At 35.1% G+C, this 19,503-nt stretch overlaps 2 protein-coding genes across 8 annotated transcripts; both read right to left on the bottom strand.

Moving 5' to 3' along the window:
- Positions 1 to 6,024: 6,024 nt before the first annotated feature.
- LOC130962148 (putative disease resistance protein At3g14460) lies at positions 6,025 to 10,758 on the bottom strand. Of its 7 annotated transcripts, none has more exons than XM_057888257.1 (6): positions 8,399 to 10,758; positions 7,810 to 7,910; positions 7,634 to 7,704; positions 7,441 to 7,537; positions 7,098 to 7,262; positions 6,025 to 6,912 (listed from the first exon to the last, which is right to left on the bottom strand). In XM_057888257.1, exon 1 carries the CDS (start codon positions 10,756 to 10,758, stop codon positions 8,413 to 8,415), a length of 2,346 nt encoding a protein of 781 aa, XP_057744240.1. In that variant the 3' UTR covers positions 6,025 to 6,912; positions 7,098 to 7,262; positions 7,441 to 7,537; positions 7,634 to 7,704; positions 7,810 to 7,910; positions 8,399 to 8,412. The 7 variants fall into 7 exon arrangements, with proteins under 7 accessions (XP_057744240.1, XP_057744233.1, XP_057744239.1 ...); XM_057888250.1 differs by having other exon boundaries at positions 7,634 to 7,700; positions 8,399 to 10,732; XM_057888256.1 differs by having other exon boundaries at positions 7,098 to 7,355; positions 7,634 to 7,700; positions 8,399 to 10,732.
- Positions 10,759 to 10,791: 33 nt separating this feature from the next.
- Positions 10,792 to 12,287, bottom strand: LOC130962149 (putative disease resistance RPP13-like protein 1). The gene has a single exon (XM_057888258.1). It carries the CDS (start codon positions 12,181 to 12,183, stop codon positions 10,804 to 10,806), a length of 1,380 nt encoding a protein of 459 aa, XP_057744241.1. The 5' UTR covers positions 12,184 to 12,287; the 3' UTR covers positions 10,792 to 10,803.
- Positions 12,288 to 19,503: the final 7,216 nt, after the last annotated feature.

Consider the following 19,503-nt stretch of genomic DNA (forward strand, 5'->3'; position numbering starts at 1 on the left):
ATTATGATTTCTCTTGCTGAGTATGCTGACCATTAAAGAATACTTGATGTTAAAGACTATATCTTATTGCTTGTTTTTAGAATAGAAGTTGTATTTTAAGATTTTATTTTATGGATTATAATTTGCTATGTTGTATTTCTGGACTTATAATCTTGGATAAGATATGTTTGTGTATTTGTAATAGTATTTTGTAGTTTGTTTTTTATTTTTTTGATATTTTTTACTATAATTTTCATATGAATGTTAAATATAAGGGGATGGAAAATGGGGCCTGCGGAGAATATGAGAAACGCGGGGAATGGGAATGGGGACAATTATCCCCCATGTCGAAGATCGAGGCAGAGATGGGAATTAATTCTGGGGCGGGGACGGAGAGCAGGGAGGCATCCCCCGCCCCCGCCCCCGCCCACTCCCATTGACATCCCTACAATAGACAAGATTTCAAGTGTTTCTACTCAGTGACAAAAGATGACTCAAAAATTAGGGGAGGCAGGCATAAAGTGGACCTACTTTAAAAATTTCATGAATAGAAATGACCACTGAAATTTGAATTTTTTGGGAGTGTATACCATGTTTGTTTTTGTCTTAAATATTTGACTACATTTGACATTATCCTTGGACAGAAACAATGTGAAGCTTTTATTATACATATTTGTTATTTTAGTTACTTTAATCTAAATTTTATTGATCTATGGCTCAGTTGCAAGGGTCGAGAGGTAAATAACAAGGATTTATCACCACAAACGCTTTCAAATTATTTAAATGCGGGTAATAATAATTTCTACTTTTATTATCAATAAAAATAATCTTCAATAATTTAAAAACATGTATAAAATATCTATTTGTTAAGAAACATGTATTTTGTTAACAAAAATATTTAATATGACAAACAGAGAAGTACATGTCTCTTTTTCTCTTTTTCATTTATTTTTTTCTCTTTCATCTTTGTCATTACCACCGCCTCACACCACTCCTTCAAAATTCCACATCTTACACTATCCCATTATAGCCATCAAGTCCATCCCACCTGAACTATTACCCCACTGGTTGTTTAATTTGCAACTGTTTTAGGAATAAGCAGGCTTTTAAAAGTGTGAAAACAGTGTTCTATTGGATTGTTTTACATAGAAACATGTTTTTTAAATAAGTTTTTGATATGCGTATATATTTGACACCCAATCCGATCCATGTCTAGATCGAATCAGATTTGATGTTCAAAAACATGATTATCATATCTGATTCGATAAAAAATGTGCGGATCGGATCAAAATTTTTGCCATATCCGATTCAATCTAATTTGTGGACATTGTGTTTATTCATATGGGTGTCATATCATTTTATGATATATTATTTCAGTAGAAATATGCATTTAGATGCTCATATGGTTTAAACAAATTTACGAATATAAATATTTTTGCAGAAATAAAGTATTTAGTGTTATTTTTACTCTCACTCATGGTCTCATAAACTTTATTAAAGTTGGACCAATTGAAAAATAGGCATGCATGAGATCATTTTCGCATGTAATTTCTAAACTTCATCCAAGTTGGAGATTGTTAGGAAATTATAATTTCTCAATCTATTTATGAGCAATACATATAATTAATCATAATCACATTAGCTATTTCATGTTATAGGACTTATACATATGGTCTTATTTATTGTTATAAATATAAATGAAATAAATCATTATTACTTTTGATTTGGAATTAAATGAGAATAAAATTAGAGATACTATTTTATTTGGGTTTTAGGATTGAATAGATATCATACTCAAATATAAATAGTGACTTCAAGATTTTTGGTCTCTAACACATCAAAACCGCCTCGGCAGCTCTTTTCCCATCAGAAAAGTTGTGATTCAGTAAGCCTTGCTTAAGGAAGATCAAATAATCAAACTCTTTCAATCATGCTTATGAATTCAGGATACCTTTCCGCGTTCAAGTATTTATTTCTTAATAATTTAACATGGATGGTTTTGGGGTTAAAGAATTCTAAAATTTCCAACCGTAAACACTACATAAAAAGAATAAAAAGTAATGTGATAGAAAAACTATAAAATGGCAATTTCACTAAAATATTTATGTGACAATATTAGAAATTATCTAATATGTCAAGAGTTTATTCTATTATTATTTGATTCTCTTTTTTATACATTATAAATAAATTGATAGATAGATAGATAAATAAAAAAAATTCATGAAATAATTTTTTCTCCAAATAAGATATGCAAAATTAGAATTTAGACCATTAATATGAATTAATATTTTTTATAGAATTAAATAATTTAATGTATACAATTATAAGATTAATGCTAAATTGATTATATAAAATTATAGATGCTATTTTCTATGATAGTGCAAATGTAGTTCTAAGATAGATGTTTTTTTCTATGTTATTCCAATGGATGACATGACAATTTTATATAAAACTTAAAATCTTATGTGTCATTCATTCACCATAACACTATTTTGGATTCTTCTTTAATATATTATGATAGATTTTATTCTCAGTAAGGTCCAAAGGGCAAAATAATCTTGACTTATTTTTTTTATTATTTAAATAAATAGCGAAACTACTGTATATAAGTCGAAATTATAAAGTAGCTAATATGATTATATATATTGTTTTAAGATATACCTGAAATGAATTGTTTGTGATTTGAGCTTGAAAACGATGTCGGAGCTGACGACGAAGGTGCTGTGAGTGCCTTCATGTCAACTCCAAAACGGTGGTAGGAATATTTACAAGAGTCTCCAATACTTAGTCAATAAGAATTTTATGCAGGCTTATGAAATTAAAGAATGAAAAATACCTTGTTTGATAATATATTTATAAAGAAGTGATGACCTACTCATCATTCTAGAATCTTTCATGTATGGATGAGGGGGGATTATTTTCCTTATTGTAGAGGAAGTTAAATCATGTTTGGTTAGTTATCCTTGAGGCAGATAACAACAAATGTAATGGGAGGAGCAGTGACTTGCTTCCCAAGTCAGGTCGAACACGAGTTATAGTACTCGTGCCCCCGGCTAGCTTAGGTTAGCCAATCTGCATCTCTTTGGAAGAGATTTGTGATGGTTTTGGGTTAATCACAAAGGTTTAGGACAAGCCGTTGGGGATCATCCTCTTCCGGGCATAGTATATGTATATGTATATATATACACCCAAAATAAACTAACAATAAAATTTTCTATTGGTATGTGGTTTGCTTCTTTACTATACCGGGTTAACCATCAAAAATGTCTATGAATGATTCAAACGCTGTTAATAATGATCCCCCACTTTTATTATTGACCAAAATAATTTTTAATAATTTAAAAACGTACACGAAATACACATCTATTAAGAGAGACGTATTCTGTTAATAGAAATATCCAATGTAACAAACAAAAAAGCATACGTGGTGCTCTCTCTCCCCTCTATTTCAACCTTTTCTCTTCCATTAGAGATTTATTATTTTTTTACCTTGGTATTATTTAAATTAATTAAAAATTCTAGATAAATAGATTGTTGGAAAAAGTTTACCACGTAATCAATTTTGTTAGCTATCTTAGCATTTTTCATTAACGAAAGCGGAAGAAATTGACGTCTAATTATTTTTGTCAAATTTTAAAATTATTTAGGAACTTTTTTGTTAATAACGTCTTTTAAGCATAGTTATCAAAACCGAACCAATAATTAATTCGGTCATATGATTGAGTCAATGGATTACTAGTTCAACCGATAAGTCACTGATTTATCCGGTCATAATTAAATAAAAATATAAAATTATAAAATTAAAATTAAAATTAAATGCATGTTTTCAAAAAATATATTAATGACAATTAAATATCAATTTTTAGATATAATTTATGGTATAAAAACAGATAATTAATTAGTTATTAGTACAAAATGCTTTCTCAATGTAAATAAACAAGAAAAAATAAAAGATAACACAATCAATATCAATATATCAATATGTTTGTATATTATGTGTTGTTACTTATGTTGGTATCTATGTCAATTCAGGTTTAAAAGAATAAAAAAAATAAAAATTTATTTAAAGTTTATTATATATTTAATTTTTGTCATATTAATTTATAAGAAACAAGACAGCATAGTGAAAAAGGAAAGGTGCCACATGCAACCCTACCTGGGTTCAAACTTCCTTGAACACATTTTTAGAGCCGTGAACAGGGAGCTCTTGCGAAGGTTCAGCAGCTCGCGGGTGCACTGTAGACCCGCGCCGAGTTTAGTACGGTCTGAAGTATGAATCGATCAATTTCAACAGATTTAACTACCGTCGTTTATCGATTTTTCAATCGAACCGGTCGGTCCAATTCGATTCTGATAACTATGCTTTTAAGTACCATTTTATCAACAATTCGATTATGATAACTATGCTCAAGTAATTAAATCGTACTAAAAAGATAAAAGTCCCTAACTTTTTCTCAATCATCAAATGTTGTTATTCTTGCCCTTTTGTTATCTATGTATTTTTCCGTAGAATAAACTATTATTTCTACTTATGAAAGATGAAGTCGCTGACATTTTTACTTACAAAAAATGATACGCATAAAAGATCGAATCTATACGACAAAATTATCTAAACCCTCAAAAATTATTCAAAAATCCTAAATTACACGCTTTCTCTCTCTAAATATTCAACAACCATACTAACACTCTCCTCTACTACTACCATCATCACCGACACCGAGTCAAGAGAAAGAAAAGGGAGACGGCGTGACGTGACGCGACGCTGGCGAGGTTGGGAGTGGTCATGCAACCGCAGCAAATAAGAGAGACAAAGAGATGAGGAGTACACGCTCTGAATGGTTTCTCCCTCTTCTCCTCCCTTCGATTTGGGGTTCATCGCCACGCGTTCACTCCACCACCTGCTTTAAGATTCTATTAATCTCAACACCGTTTTGGCCTTTCTCAATACGATAACCTCCTCTTTCTCCAGATCTAAGGAGTTTTTTTTTTTTTTTTAAAAGAAAAGGGCAATTGAAGAATTCAAAGTGTTTGTGGTGAATGTAAATGGGTCGGTGTCAAAATCTGCTTTTGCTTGATGAAAGAAAATAAGTTTAAATTTTATGAAATCTATGGGTTCAGGTATTTGTGGGAATGCAAGTGATTTATATCATAGGGCATGGTTGATTGAAGGAAGACCAAAAGCAACCATCTCAGTACTATTCATATTCAGATGTCGTGGGATTTTGGGTTATTCTACACAGCTCCCATTGCTACAGGTGAGTGAGTTTTATATATTAACGGTGCTGCTACCGCCGAGGATGCAGCAGTGGGCGATGTTCCGATGCTGTCATGGTAGTGATTGTGCGACGGGAGCAAATATCGCAATGCTGGGGATAATGGTGGTGTTACCGGTGGAGAGAGAGGGAGAGAGAGAATAATACGATGATAATGATGATGATGATGGCAATGGTGCGACAAGGATAATTTAGAGTTTTTAAATAGTTTCTTAAGATTTGATAGTTTTGTTTTTATGGATATAATTTTAATTTCCGTCTTTGGTAGGTAAAAATGTTATGGGTAGAAATGTTAATTTACTTTTTTTTTTTTAATTTAACGAGTACCAGTGAATATGTTAAATAACTATGTAAAAGTGTCATCAATAAAAAAATTGCATTAGAAAAATGACAATAAACAATTGCATTAGAAAAATGATTTTATTTTATGAGTGCTCCAGTATAGAATCATGAGAGAAGAGAAGTGTTTGACATTATTATGGGAGCTACAAATCGGTGCCTCCCATTTGTTTTATTTTTTAAACAAACGATCACAAATCGAAATCGGACGGTCCAATTTGTGATTTCAAAAATAAAAAAAATTTTATTGCTAAAATCGGACCTTCCGATTTTTATTTTAAAAAATAAAAAATTATCAAATACAAATCGGACCCTCTGATTTGTAGGTTTTTTTTTTTCAAACAGATCGAACCCTCCGATTTGTAGTTTATTTTTGTTTTTTATTTTTTTCTTCAAACAAATCGAACCGTCCGATTTAAATAAAACACCATATTAAAAAAAATACCTAATCTTCCAATAACAATGTATTACACATATATTTAATCAATATTTTAAAAAAATTAGCCCCAGTATTAGTTGATGAAGATCAAGAGGGGCTAACCTGTAACCTGATCCGCAGGCAAGTCCTTTTGTTTAACTCTTTTTTTGAGGGTATCAAACACAATACAAAGCCGAAAAGGGAAGTGAGTGGAGAGCACAACAATCATACAACTCAAAGAAACCAAGAATAAAACAGCACATGACAGGTTCCATAAATCCATGGGCCAAGAACCATAATGACCAAAAATACATGAATTAACACTCCATCTACCACTACCAACTCAAGTTGGCCTGGTCAATACACTGGTGCAACTAAAAAAAAAAAAACAACTACCACAGTAAAATAAAAAATTAAAAATAAAAAACCCTCCAACTAACATAGGTACTAATTTTTATTGATCACTTCGTCTTGCACCCAACTAACTAAACACCCCAATCAGATTTCTGATATTAATTATTAGAAAGATATCCTCTCCTCCAAGCATGCTTCATTCCTTGTGTCTTGCACCTGCAGCTCTTTCCTACCATATTCATGTATGATTAATTCCTTATTGCCTTATCTTCATTTCACTCATTATATCATTACATCACCAGCACACACTTCAAGACAGTGCCCCTTCGGCACTTCCATCAGGGCACGGAAATGAAGGACAATAGTCTGAGTCAGAGCCAATCCATTGTTACTCCACTTTCCTTCATATTAGCTACTAGCAACAGTTTTTGACCTTATCTTTAAACCATCTATCAATGCAAAAAATGATATATTCTCGTGCCTCAAGTAATGAAATCTATTTTCCTTGAAAGATCAATTCGTTTCTGCACTTCCAAACACTCCAAATACCTGCTAAAAATCGATCTTTGATTATCTTCCTGTATAATAATGTACTTAGACTTTTGACGACAACAACGACACCACCACCACCACCACCACCACCAACAACAACACCACTACTAATAATAATAATCAACAAATAAAAACAATCTATTACAAAAGAGTAGACAAGATAACAGAGCCGAACTTTGTACCAGGAAGATCAAGTTGGATGGACCATGAGGGGGAAGGATTTCAAATTGGCAAACCCGCAATAGAGCTCCTTGTCTACCTTCATTCTCATCTCAGCTGCAGATGTCCCAAAGAACATCTCACCTAATGGAAGGCCAATAATGGTAGTTGGAAGAAACAGCTTCTACCTTCATGTTTCAATTTGATAGAAGTTAACAATAACTGCGTTCATTCATATAGGCTCTCCTATTTGCTAGGATATACTAGGACTTTCTGACATTCTAGAAGAGATAAAATTAGGAATAAATGTGGATTAGAGAAAAAAGTTGAATTCCACCTAATGTAGAAAAAATTATACAAACTCACCTTAGGCAGTATAAACATATGCAAAGAAGATCTGCAAAGGCCAAAGTACAAAGAAGACCAGAAGCCAGATAGTCAAACAATTAAGCTACAGGAAGACCTACAAAAATTATAGGTGAAATATTTTTAAATAACATATTGAATAATTTAAGTATAAACAGACATAATTATGACAAGACAATTCGATGTTTATAACCTGATTCATGTAGCTAACTCCAGGTAATGAGAAAAGATTTAGTTCGTTTTTCCACAACACTCACTTACTACCTACAAAGAAGGTAGAATATTACACCATATATTCAGAATTAACAAAAATTTTAACCAAAGACAGCCAACAGAAATTAGGTCCATGATATTGGAAATCTCAATGACCTTGATATTTGATTTCTTAACCATTTCTGGGCGGCAGTCACAACAAGAATACTTCAAACAAGATAGGAGAGTTTGGCTGTAGATACAGCTTCTGATTGAATCTGCAAATTTCATGTTATGGTCAGAAAAACTCGAGTGCACTATTATATAATACTCATATTAACTAACACAATATGTTTATAATTCAAAAAGAAGGCTTGTATTAAGCTCAGAGAGAGCACCACATTTCATCAGGTCACATGCATAAAATTTACAGTAACAAGTACAGCATATATTGTAGTCATTTGGGTTCCCTCTGTATGGACAAAAAAACAGGGAAGAAATGGATAAACCATAAAATGGTAAAACAAAAAGGAAATGGCCCTGAATTATAACTTTCCTCCAAGAAATAACTCGATTGCTTTTCCATAACCATCCATCTACAGTAGATTTTGTATGCTGCTGCCTACCGGTGACTAATGTATAGTGGATTAAGTATAGAAAAATATAGGCTTGGTGAAGTAGCATAAAATTCAAGAAACTGACTGTCAGAAAAATTATCCTATATAAACAATTTGCAGCAACATTTGGGGGGGAGTGAAGCAATTACCTGCAGATCTTGGGTCATGAAATCTGTCTATCATCAACTTCAATCTTGTGAATCAAGGAAATTTTGGGCCAAACCAGCGGGTCCTTCGTTTGGAAGAATTTGCTCAACAATGGGCATCCATTGATAGAGAGTTTTGCTAGAGAAGCAGGCAGCCTTTCTCCTGCCATGTTCTTCAAGTTGGGACAATCATTAATACTCAATGTTTTGAGGGAGGTAAGATGGAGAAGCCCATTGCAATCCAATGTCTCCAGACTAGGAAAGCCATCCAGTTGCAGAGACTCAAGGGAGACAGGCAGGCAACCCTCTCTTGGAAAGGACTTCACACTTTCACATGCACCTCTTATCAGAAGAAAGATAAGACTGGAACTTTGCAAGATTGTCGATGATGCTAAGCACCTCACTGCTTTCTCGCATCCTTCAATCTGCAGATCTCTCAACTTAGGCGGCAGATCTTGGAATGAATCAACTTCTGGGCAAAAATGTATCTTGAGATGTTCTAACTGTGGGGCAGCCAACCTTATGGCAGAGAAGAATACAAAACTTGCACAGCACGAGATTGTTAATTGATGGAGACTTGGAAGAGTAGGGACTGTTAAATTTTGAAGACTTGAAAACTCGTTATTCCATGTTTGAGACAGCAAGGATACAAAGTTGGGGCATCCACAGATGGTTAAATCACGAAGACATGGAAAAACAACATCATGTGATGGGGACACCTCAAGAGATCTCATGTTTTTACATCTTGTGATGCTGAGTTTGGTGACATTTGGAAAAACTACCAATGGAAAGGATGACATTGAATCACAGCTGTCACAAATTTCTAGTGACTGTAGCCAATTGTGTTGTTGCTGCATTGGGAACTCTAGTTTTGTACAATCATAGATTTCCAACCTTTTCAACGAATGGGGCAAACAAGTCCCTGGAAACGATATGGCCAAGGGGCAGCTTTCGATGTGTAAGAATTGGAGACAAGTTGGTTGGTTATGTGTGATGGCCTCCAACACAGATTCCACCTGCTGACTTCCAAAAATTGCAAGGGAGAGCAGCGAAGGTGGTAGCTCCTGCATTCTTACATTCTGTTTGCCATCGATTAGTAATTCTCGAATAGCAGGACCTCTTGGGAGAGAACAAGCAAGATTATTGCATTCAAAAATTGTAAGTTTTTCTAAAGAGCGAAGATGATGCGGAAAATCTCCCACCAACATAGGACACTCCCATATTTCAAGCTCCTTAAGTCGAGGAAAAACAGCAAACTCAAACGAATGCCATATCTTCCATGAAGGCATGTAATTAAATATCAAACTTTCAAGGGATGGAAAAGGTTCTATACAAGAAGAATGTGCGCTATGATCCATGTAAAAATCTTCACCAATAGTCTCCAAGCTGTCAAAATCTGAAATATTCAAGTGCTTCAAAGAGACTAACTGTCCAAGTGAAGGAAGCATACAACAATTACTACATCCCTTCAGCTTTAAGTCAGTCATATATTGATAGCAAGAGTGCCCTATCCATTCCGGAAACCTTGTACCCCTGTAACCCTTGATTGATAACTCCTTCAGATTTGTCTGAGGTTGTAACTCGGCAAGTATTTCTCTTTCATTTTGAGAATCAATACTATTATCGGATAACCACCTCAATTTTAAAATGTTGATGTGCTTCTTTTCAGGCATCCTTGCCATTCTAGCTTCACTAGGGTTGATAACATTTTCTATCTTGGCAATGGTGAGTGACCCATGAATGCTTGCAAGTCCTCCCAATTCCATAATCCCATTCTCTTCATTCCTGCCAACAACAAAGGAACTTAAAAACTGCAATTGTTTTAATCTGCTCATCCCTTTTGGCATCTCTTTTAAATTAGTTCCTCTCACATCAAGATGGCGCAAATTTACAAGATGTTGCATGCTGGAAGGAAGCATTTCTAGTCTTCTACAATTTCTCAACTTCAATGTTTGTAGATTATACAGATTACCCAGTGACTCGGGTAATATCTTTATAGATGATTCAGAAAGATCCAAATATCGCAAATGAATCAGTTTGTCTATAGAATTGGCCAATGATTCAAGAGGAAACCGTCCAAATGACAAAACTCTTAAGCGCTCCAGCTTTGACAGTAAACGCCATATAGAGGGTGCTATTTCCTTTGAGAATTGTGACAAGGGAAGGAAATCCATTAAAAATGTCCTTGGATATTTTAAATTATCACATGCTTCCAAAAATTTTTTAACTGCAAAATTACCTTCAACATCAAATGAAACATGACGGGTTTTACTATCAATCATAGCTCCATTCCCAAGTTCATGCCCTCTAACATAGAACACACCAGCACAGAACATTGCTAAAGCATGCAGAAGATCATGCATAACATACAAATTTTCATCTTTATTGAAAGGGTGAAAAAATGATCTTTAAGTTAGAACATTAAAGCATTCATAACCAGTCTCTTCTAAAGTGCTTCCCCTCTTTGGTGGTGGCAAAAGATCTTCAGCCATCCACAATGATATTAATTGATCTCTTTTAAAAATATAACCGTCGGGATACAAAGAACAATAAACAACGCAACGCTTCAAATATGAAGGGAGTTGATGATACCTAACCAATAATGCATGAAAAATGTCAGCCTTTCCGGTAGCGAATCCCCAAATTTTGCTCTTCAGTACAGAATTCCAATCCTCTACATTTTGGTTTGTTCTTAATAACCCTCCCAGTGTTTCAGCAGCCAACGGTAATCCAGTACACTTTGTGACAATCTTTCTGCCAACCTTTTCTAAAGCTAAATAGTTTGGGGATTTGGTAGAAAGGCCTGCATGTTTTGCAAATACCAACCAACAATTTTCATCGGACAACAAACTCAATTTGTAAGCTGGAACAGCACTCGTCAGAGAAGCAACCTCATTATCACAGCTTGTCACAAGTATTTTACTTCCACCACTTCCATATTGAAAAGGAGATTGAAACACCTCCCAAGCATCCCAATGAAGGCGAAATATGTCATCCAAAACAACTAAAAACTTCTTCCCTTTCAACCTCTCCTTCAAATGATGTTGAAGTAATTTTAAGTCATGAGTATTAGAAGGGCTCATCCATGCTTCCTCTAGTATCCTCTTTGTCACCTCAACAATATCAAATATTTCACCAACACTAACCCATGCTTTAAAATCAAATTTTTCCCCTACTCTGTCATCGTTGTAAACCAATTTAGCTAAAGTGGTTTTTCCAATCCCACCCATGCCAACAATGACGATCGTAGATATTTTACCATCCCTTGTATCATCCAACAACAAGTTTACTATGGCCTCCTTGTCTTTGTCCCTACCATATATAACAGACTTTGAAACGAGAGATGTTGAGGGAATCCTCCGGGACATATTCTTGGCTGCAATATTTTCCAGACCAAGGATATCTTTGTGTTTCGCAATATCCTCTAGTGTAGCAACGACTTCTTCAATCCTAGTAACAACCATATCCCTATCCTTTGAATTGAAGATACGAGACAGGAAGTTACCTGGATCCTCTTGAATGGCAGCTTTGGTGGCAATTTCATCCAACAAGTCATCAGCATCATAGACAGAATCTTGAAGATTTTCAAGCCACCACTTGACAGCATGGTCAGTGATCTGTTTCTTCTCAGCATCATTCAGCACAGCTTCAACCACAATCAGAATGTTCTCTAGCCTTTGAAACAGCTTCTGGTCAACCTTCTTCCTCACCACAGGATTAGACAGCCGGTCAAAAAGAACATTGAGAAAGGACGAGAGAAAAGCTCCTTCAAAAAGGTCTATACCCATGTTCTGAATATGAAGAAAGTAAGAAAGGGTAACGGAAGTGGTTTGCTGGGGCAGTCAACTCAACTCAGATTTCTCACAAACCAAAAAAGGGAAAGGAAGTAATAGCAGCTTAGTAAACCCACAAGCACAAGGCGACTTTTTCGGGGAGCATATCCAATACCAAAATTGCCCAATGCTTTAATCATAACCGTCAATACATAATCGACGGTGATAAATTTAAAACTAGCAATCCGACATTTCGATCTACCATTTCGCTCATTTTTTTAGAAATGAAAAAAAAAAAATTAGAATCCAGTATCATGATTAATTAGTGTATTTTTTTATATAAATTTAAAATTTTTTATTTTATATTAAATAATAAATCGAATTTTCAGATTTAAAATTTTAGAGGATCAAATTTTTATAGTGCATAAATTAAAGGGTCTGATTCATAGTGAGATGAATTTTTTTTTTAAATAAATTAGAGGGTCTAATTTATATTTTTAAAATTTTTTTTAACACTAAAATGTAAATCTGACCCTTAAATTTGTATTTTTTTTAAAAAATTAAAAACCACAAATTTGATCCTTAAAATTATGATATTTATACAAAAAAAAAATACATTAATTCTCTATTAGGGTGAACACGGATTGCGGGTACCTGATTACTCGTCTAAATCTAAACCAAATCAATTAAATTTGTTTTGAAAATAATCGGGTTCAATCCGAACTAAACCAATAACTCTCTCTAGTAATTGGTTCGGGTAACGGTTTTAGAAGTGCGGAATTCGAACTAATCCGTAGACCCGAACATATATTAATTAAATAAAAAATAAAAATTTAAAAAATATATATACCTTTTAATATGTTTGGATTTTAATATTTTTAGTGTTTAATATGTTTAGATTTTAATGTGTTTAGTTTTTAATGTATTTGGTATTTAACATATTTGGATTATTTCTATTAATGTCACATGTTTATTGTATTTACAAAGTTTGTAAGATAATTTTTTTATTTATTTTTTTTAAATTTTTGTTTTATTGGATATACATATAAAAAAATACAAATTCGAACTAAACCGAATCAATTACAATTCAATTGGTACGATTCTAATTTAACCTTAAACCCGAACTAATCCAACCCGTACTCACTCTTACTCTTTATATTATTAAAAAATACCATCAAAATTTCAATAATAAAAATAAAAAGCGATTTCTTTGAGGTGAATTATATAAGATCTGTTTGGATAAATTTATAAGTAATTTTTTTTAATTTTTAACTTAAGAAGAGTTATAATATTAATGTTTAGTGTAATTTTTAAAACTAAATTATAGCTTTTTAAAAAATTATTTAAATATTTATAAAAAAATAAAAAAATAAATTCTTTCATAATAAAAAAATTAAATAAAAAATAATTTATTTATAAACTATTTTTAATATAAATATTTATTATTTAAATTATTTAAAAAAATTAATTAAATTATTTATTCAAATTGAACCATAGTATAAATTACATATTTCTTTTTATTCACAAATAAACTAAGTAACTAACGCGTGTAAGGTGGAGTTGTAAGAGTAACGTAAGGTAGAAAAGCTAATCATAACAAAAGTCAAGAGTGATTAGTAATTAATAGTATATAAATTTCTAATTAAGGAAAACATGTCGTTGCCGTTTAATGCTTTAACATTTGGATATGAGGCTCGTTTTTTTTGATATGCTACTATTGTGTGAGTTGTGCTGGGATATGGAGAATATAGGTGTTAGACACTGGTATGGGATAAGTTTTTCTGAACAATGACAGAAAAAAATTGGATCATTCGATTTTTTGTTCTGAAAATAGTTGACCACTAATCAGACCGTTTGAATTGGTTGGAGGGAGAATTTAAATTTGGCCGGAATTAATCGGGCCTTTCGAGTTGTTTTTTTTTATTTGGTGAAATTGAACTCGGATCGGACCGTTTGAATTGGTTGGAGGGAGAATTTAAATTTGGCCGGAATTAATCGGACCGTTCGAGTTATTACTTTTTTTGGTGAAATTGAACTCGGTGTGTGTGTAACTCGGATGCCACTTCTTAGATCTCCTTCTTCTTGTTCTTTGTTCTTCTTCATCCCTCAACTCTTAGATCTCTTTTATTTCGTATGAACTTAAAAAATTTGATAGTGAAGTTCATATTTATGAGAGTGTGAGAAATGAATGATAGAGTCCCGTTAAAGGTATATTATTTTGGTCAAATTTTGTTACAAACATATGAAGGAGTGAAATTTAGTTGTGAAAACCTGTTAGATATTGTTATTTCATTCACAATCTCATTTGAAGAGCTAAAATGTGTGATTTGTGAGAAGATAGATTATGAGATGTCAAGAAAAATATCATGTATTTTATACAGATTTTTCATACCGGTATTTGGTGGATTTGTTCAATTTCAAACCTAATATGTAACCGACGAAGCGAGTATGCAAGAGATGTTTTCAATGTATATTGAAACTCGCGCTCAGATATCGTTCATCGAGTTGTACATTGAATTCGAACAATCTGAAGCCGACCGAAATAGTGAACAGAAAGATTACAATAGTGACAGTGAGGAAGAGTTTGAAAGCAACTACGAAGTTGTAGCTCCAGACGGAGACGAAGAACAAGGTGACGGGACGATGGCTCCGAATGTGACAGACGTTGCAAATGCACTCGCAAACGAACATCTGTTTGAGGAGCCATCTTTCATGCGAGTTCTGGACTTGGAAGCCATGCATGCGCCGGAGTTTCCGGAATATACGAGTGCAGGTACGTAAATGCATATATTTATACGAAGGATTAGAATTTTGTAATAATATATATTGATCGATGGACCAAATAGTTAAGTGACATGTGAAACTATGCTCAATTAGCAATTGTTTATGTGTTTATGTAGTTAAATTTAAGATAATAATCTTCTTAGTGAGTTATTGATTTAATTAAATATTAATTAGTATGCATTAATCAATATTTATTTATGTGTTTATGTTTTTATTATGTTCAAAGTGAGATAATAACCTGATGGACAGTTTATTTATATTAATGTTGATGTAGTGAGTATTGATTTACTTTTAATTTCAATTATTAAATATTTCTGTATTCAATATTTTGCATATGGCTGTCGTCGTGGTAGAAATTCCTATGGTCGCAGATGGTGAATTTGCCGTTGGAATGGAATTCTGTTCCAGGGAAGCTATTATTATGGCGATGAAAGATTATACCATCCGAAGAGGCGTAGACTACTGGGTGTATGAGTCAGAGCCTTTGACGTTTTATACCAAGTGTACACAGTATGAATCAGGGTGTGATTGGCTTATCAGGGTTAGCATGATTAGCAGAAAGTACTGTTGGGTTATAAGGAGGTACAACGATAATCACACTTGTACTAGAGCCACCATTTCTCAGGATCATTCGAAGCTGGATTCAAACACAATTGCAGAAGCAATAAAGCCGTTGGTTGAGGCTGACCCCTTGATAAAGGTGAAATCAGTTATTGCGGAAGTGCAGTCGAAGTTCAATTACACCATCAGCTATCGAAAAGCATGGTTGGCTAAGCAAAAATCAGTGAAAAAATATTTGGAGGTTGGGAAGCATCGTATGAAACTTTGCCCATATGGTTTAAGACCATGTGTCATAAGGAACCATCAGCAGTCGTCCATTTTGAGACTATGCCTACATATCAAGGAGATGACTTGGTAACTGATATCTGGGTATTGCATCGAGTCCTCTGGAGTTATTACCCCTGCATTAGAGCGTTCAGACATTGTAAGCCAGTTGTCCAGGTGGATGGGACTCACTTGTACAGAAAGTATAAGGGTTGTCTGTTGGTTGCAGTTTCACATGATGGTAACAACAATATCGTTCCAATTGCGTTTGCTATTATGGAGGGAGAGACTTCTGATGCATGACACTTTTTTTTAGTAATCTCTGACAACATGTTGTGACTCGGGATGGTGTGGGACTGATATCTGACCGACACGAATCCATCAATGCAGCTTTGGCCCGTAGTAACGGAGCTTGGTCGCCTCTGAGAGCTTTCCAAATGTTTTGCATCAGGCATATAAAGTCGAATTTTTTGAGAAAGTTCAAGGCATCGTACCTGCAAAACCTTGTCGTCAATATAAGTAACATTTAGTAATTCAAAATTCGTTATTAACAGAGTTACCTTCAAGCAATGTTTCTCATCTATTGTTTTCCTGTTTGTTTTTGCTTATTGTGCAGGATATTCGAGGACAGTTTGCGAGTACGAACTGCGCTACCAGAATTTACGAGAATAGGGCGAGGCTTACACTAACTGGTTAAACCGAATCCCCCGCAAACAGTATGCATTGGCATTTGATGGTGGCTACCGATGGGGTCACATGACCACGAACCTAGTGGAATGCATCAGCTTAGTATTGAAGGGTGCACGCAATCTCCCTATCATTGCACTTGTCAAAGCAACATTCTACATGTTTAACGAGTTATTCACTAGAAAAAGAGCCGAGCCGGAGGCTCGGATAACAGCTGGACATGTTTTTCTGAGGTTGTGACCTCGAGGTTGCATGAAAATCAACTTGCATCAGGAAACATCCAGGTTAATTGCTTCGACAGGCAGAATGAGGTCTTTGAAGTACGTGAGATGTCAAGTGGAACGGAATATGCCGTCAACCTCCGTCGGCAACGGTGTGACTGTAGTGAGTTTCAGGTGGACCGAATTCCTTGTCGACATGTGTTTGCATGTTTTGCAAATCAGTGACTAGATTAGCAAGTGTATGTTCACGATATTTACAAGATGGACCAAGTTCGGAGGGTTTACCGAGCTAGGCTTAGGCCACTGGGGAATCCTACTACATGGCCTGCGTACAACGGGCCTCGATTTGTATCGAATAGACAAGTGACCAAAGGTCGCCCTAGGATAACACATTTCTTGAACGAGATGGACACGCGAATGTTACGTGGTCTTAGGCGATATAGGCAATGTGGAGCCAAGGGACACAGTCGTAGTAGATGCCATCAGTCAGCTGGTGTAGGTCCTAGCAATAATGCACAGTAGATTTATATATTTTACATTTTATCCAAGTACTTTATAGCATTTGCGACTTTATGTTTTATCCTAGTTATACAAGTACGATAATTGGAACATTGTAGTTTTATGAAACTACTTTATGACATCTACGACTTTAGAATTTATCCAAACAATCTACGATATTTGAGACATTAATGAAACATAGTAATAAAACATAGAGCAGTTATCCCACTACAAGCACAGTAATGAAACATAGAGCAGTTAAATGATACATAAAAAGGTTCCAAGATACATAGAAAATATTAAGTACACAACAACTACTTTCTCATTACCCACTTTACATCTTTGCAGGGGCGGAGCTAGATAAAATATTAGAGGGGGGCCAAAAATATTTATCCAATAAACTAAGACTAAAATAAAATTTTAAGGGGGGGCTAAACTAAAATTTACATATAATTTACATGTAAAAAATTAAAATTAGGGGGGCCATCGCCCCCCTTTCCCACCACCTAGCTTCGCCCCTGCATCTTTGACAAATTTGTTGCATTTCTTGGCGGCCGGTTTGAGCACAGATGGGGTGTATCAATTAGCGCTACGACGTGGTGGATCAACCCTGAAATTGTATCCTTTACCTGTCTCGTCTGGAGTACGTGCCTCACCTGTACATAATTTAATTAAACAGACCATCCAACCAGGTATATAGTATAAACAACCAAAAGAAACTCCACCAAGTATATAACATGATCGAACAACAGAAGCCCTAAAATGAATATAATATAATCAATTTACAACAAAGTAAACCTAAAATTGGACCTGCATGATCACCATCAGTAGAAGCATCATTGCGGGATTCTTCATCCTCATCCATGTTCTCATCTTCACCCTCTCGTCATCCTCGTCATTTGGTTCATCTACTAGATACTCATCAGTCTCTTGCTCAACTGTCTTAGCATTTTCTTCAATTAGACCCATTGAGACACGCCGTGGGTTTTGGCTATTAAGTATCCCTCGACCACCGTCACTCCTGCTGGAGTCTCCGGATACCAACCCTCCGGAAGTACCTGAGGAAGTGCGGCATGGATGCCTCGCGTCCAAAGAATACCTACCCGACATGAAATCAGACTGATGGCTAGATTGTGATTGGCCTGTACCTGCAGCCATGAGCCCAAGTAACTGGCTAAAATAAGCTCCCTCTCCTGAGTCAATCTGTGGAGTACTCCAATATTGTTGATGTATTGGGGATGACGGGGTAAACTGTGTTTGAACTATATACGGGACCGAGGATTGTGGTTGTTCTTTTGGAGGTGGAGGTGGAGGTGGAAGTGGCAGTAACTGTGGCTCCTGCTTTTGATTGTCCTCATCCATAACTGGGTTACCCTCATCATTCTCTTGAACCACAAGATTCAACAAGTTCAAGTGGTTGCCATATTTGGTACGGTACCAGTGCATGTAAATACCTAAGGGATGTTGTGGAAGCACCGGAAGCTCAGTAAGAATGTCATTATACCTGTTTGTCCACTGCATCACCCAAAATGAATGGGACGTGGCTGTAGCCCAGTCAAGATTCTTAGGACCAGTCAGTGTTTCTCCGTGTGCCTTGTCTAGATTCCGTTCCTGATGAGGAACTCCCTGAACAAAACCAAATTGTCGCCTAAACCTATCGGTTGCATGCCACTCAATGCATTCAAATGATATCAATGGGACCGTAGCGCTCCACACAACCGAGTGCATGTTGATGTCTTCTGGAATTATGTATGGATCAATGCGGTCAACACCATAAGCAACCCACACAAACTGCACACAATAAAAGAGACAAATAATTACAAGCCAAATAATAGTAACACTAAACTGGAAACAAATACTTCTCTAATGAAAACACACCTGACCTTCCTGAAGCTCATCCAATGACTTCCTAAAGTGAGCAAGACTAAGATATCTATAGCGTCGATCGCCACGCTCCCAGTTACGCCACCTAATATGATTTATTTCATTAACATAATTGAAATATAAGTATGAAGATACTCAATAAGTTGATAATGTTACTTGTTTGCAAGTGGAAAACTGTGGGGGTTCCCTAGGAACCGGCACAAGATACGGTAGGCGGATCCAAGCCTAAGCTAGTAGAAGCGTTAGTGGACCATTAATTTTCTTATAGTCAAAACGAGATACCCTGCATAACGCCTTGTACAGGTGTGCTAGGCATGCCGATCCCTAACTATACTGTTCGATACTACCAAAATCACGGAGCCAAGGCAGAAACTTCCAGTGCACAGATGCCCTAGACTTGTGATGAGCGGATAATTTATACGCTTTTTGGCATTGT

Source organism: Arachis stenosperma, chromosome 2, assembly GCF_014773155.1.
Source record: "Arachis stenosperma cultivar V10309 chromosome 2, arast.V10309.gnm1.PFL2, whole genome shotgun sequence".
In the NCBI taxonomy this organism is placed as follows: domain Eukaryota; kingdom Viridiplantae; phylum Streptophyta; class Magnoliopsida; order Fabales; family Fabaceae; genus Arachis; species Arachis stenosperma.

Bases quoted from the DNA above. Each gene is read 5' to 3' on its own strand.
- LOC130962148 (XM_057888257.1), bottom strand. From the start codon at position 10,758: ATGCATGATCTTCTGCATGCTTTAGCAATGTTCTGTGCTGGTGTGTTC.
- LOC130962149 (XM_057888258.1), bottom strand. From the start codon at position 12,183: ATGGGTATAGACCTTTTTGAAGGAGCTTTTCTCTCGTCCTTTCTCAAT.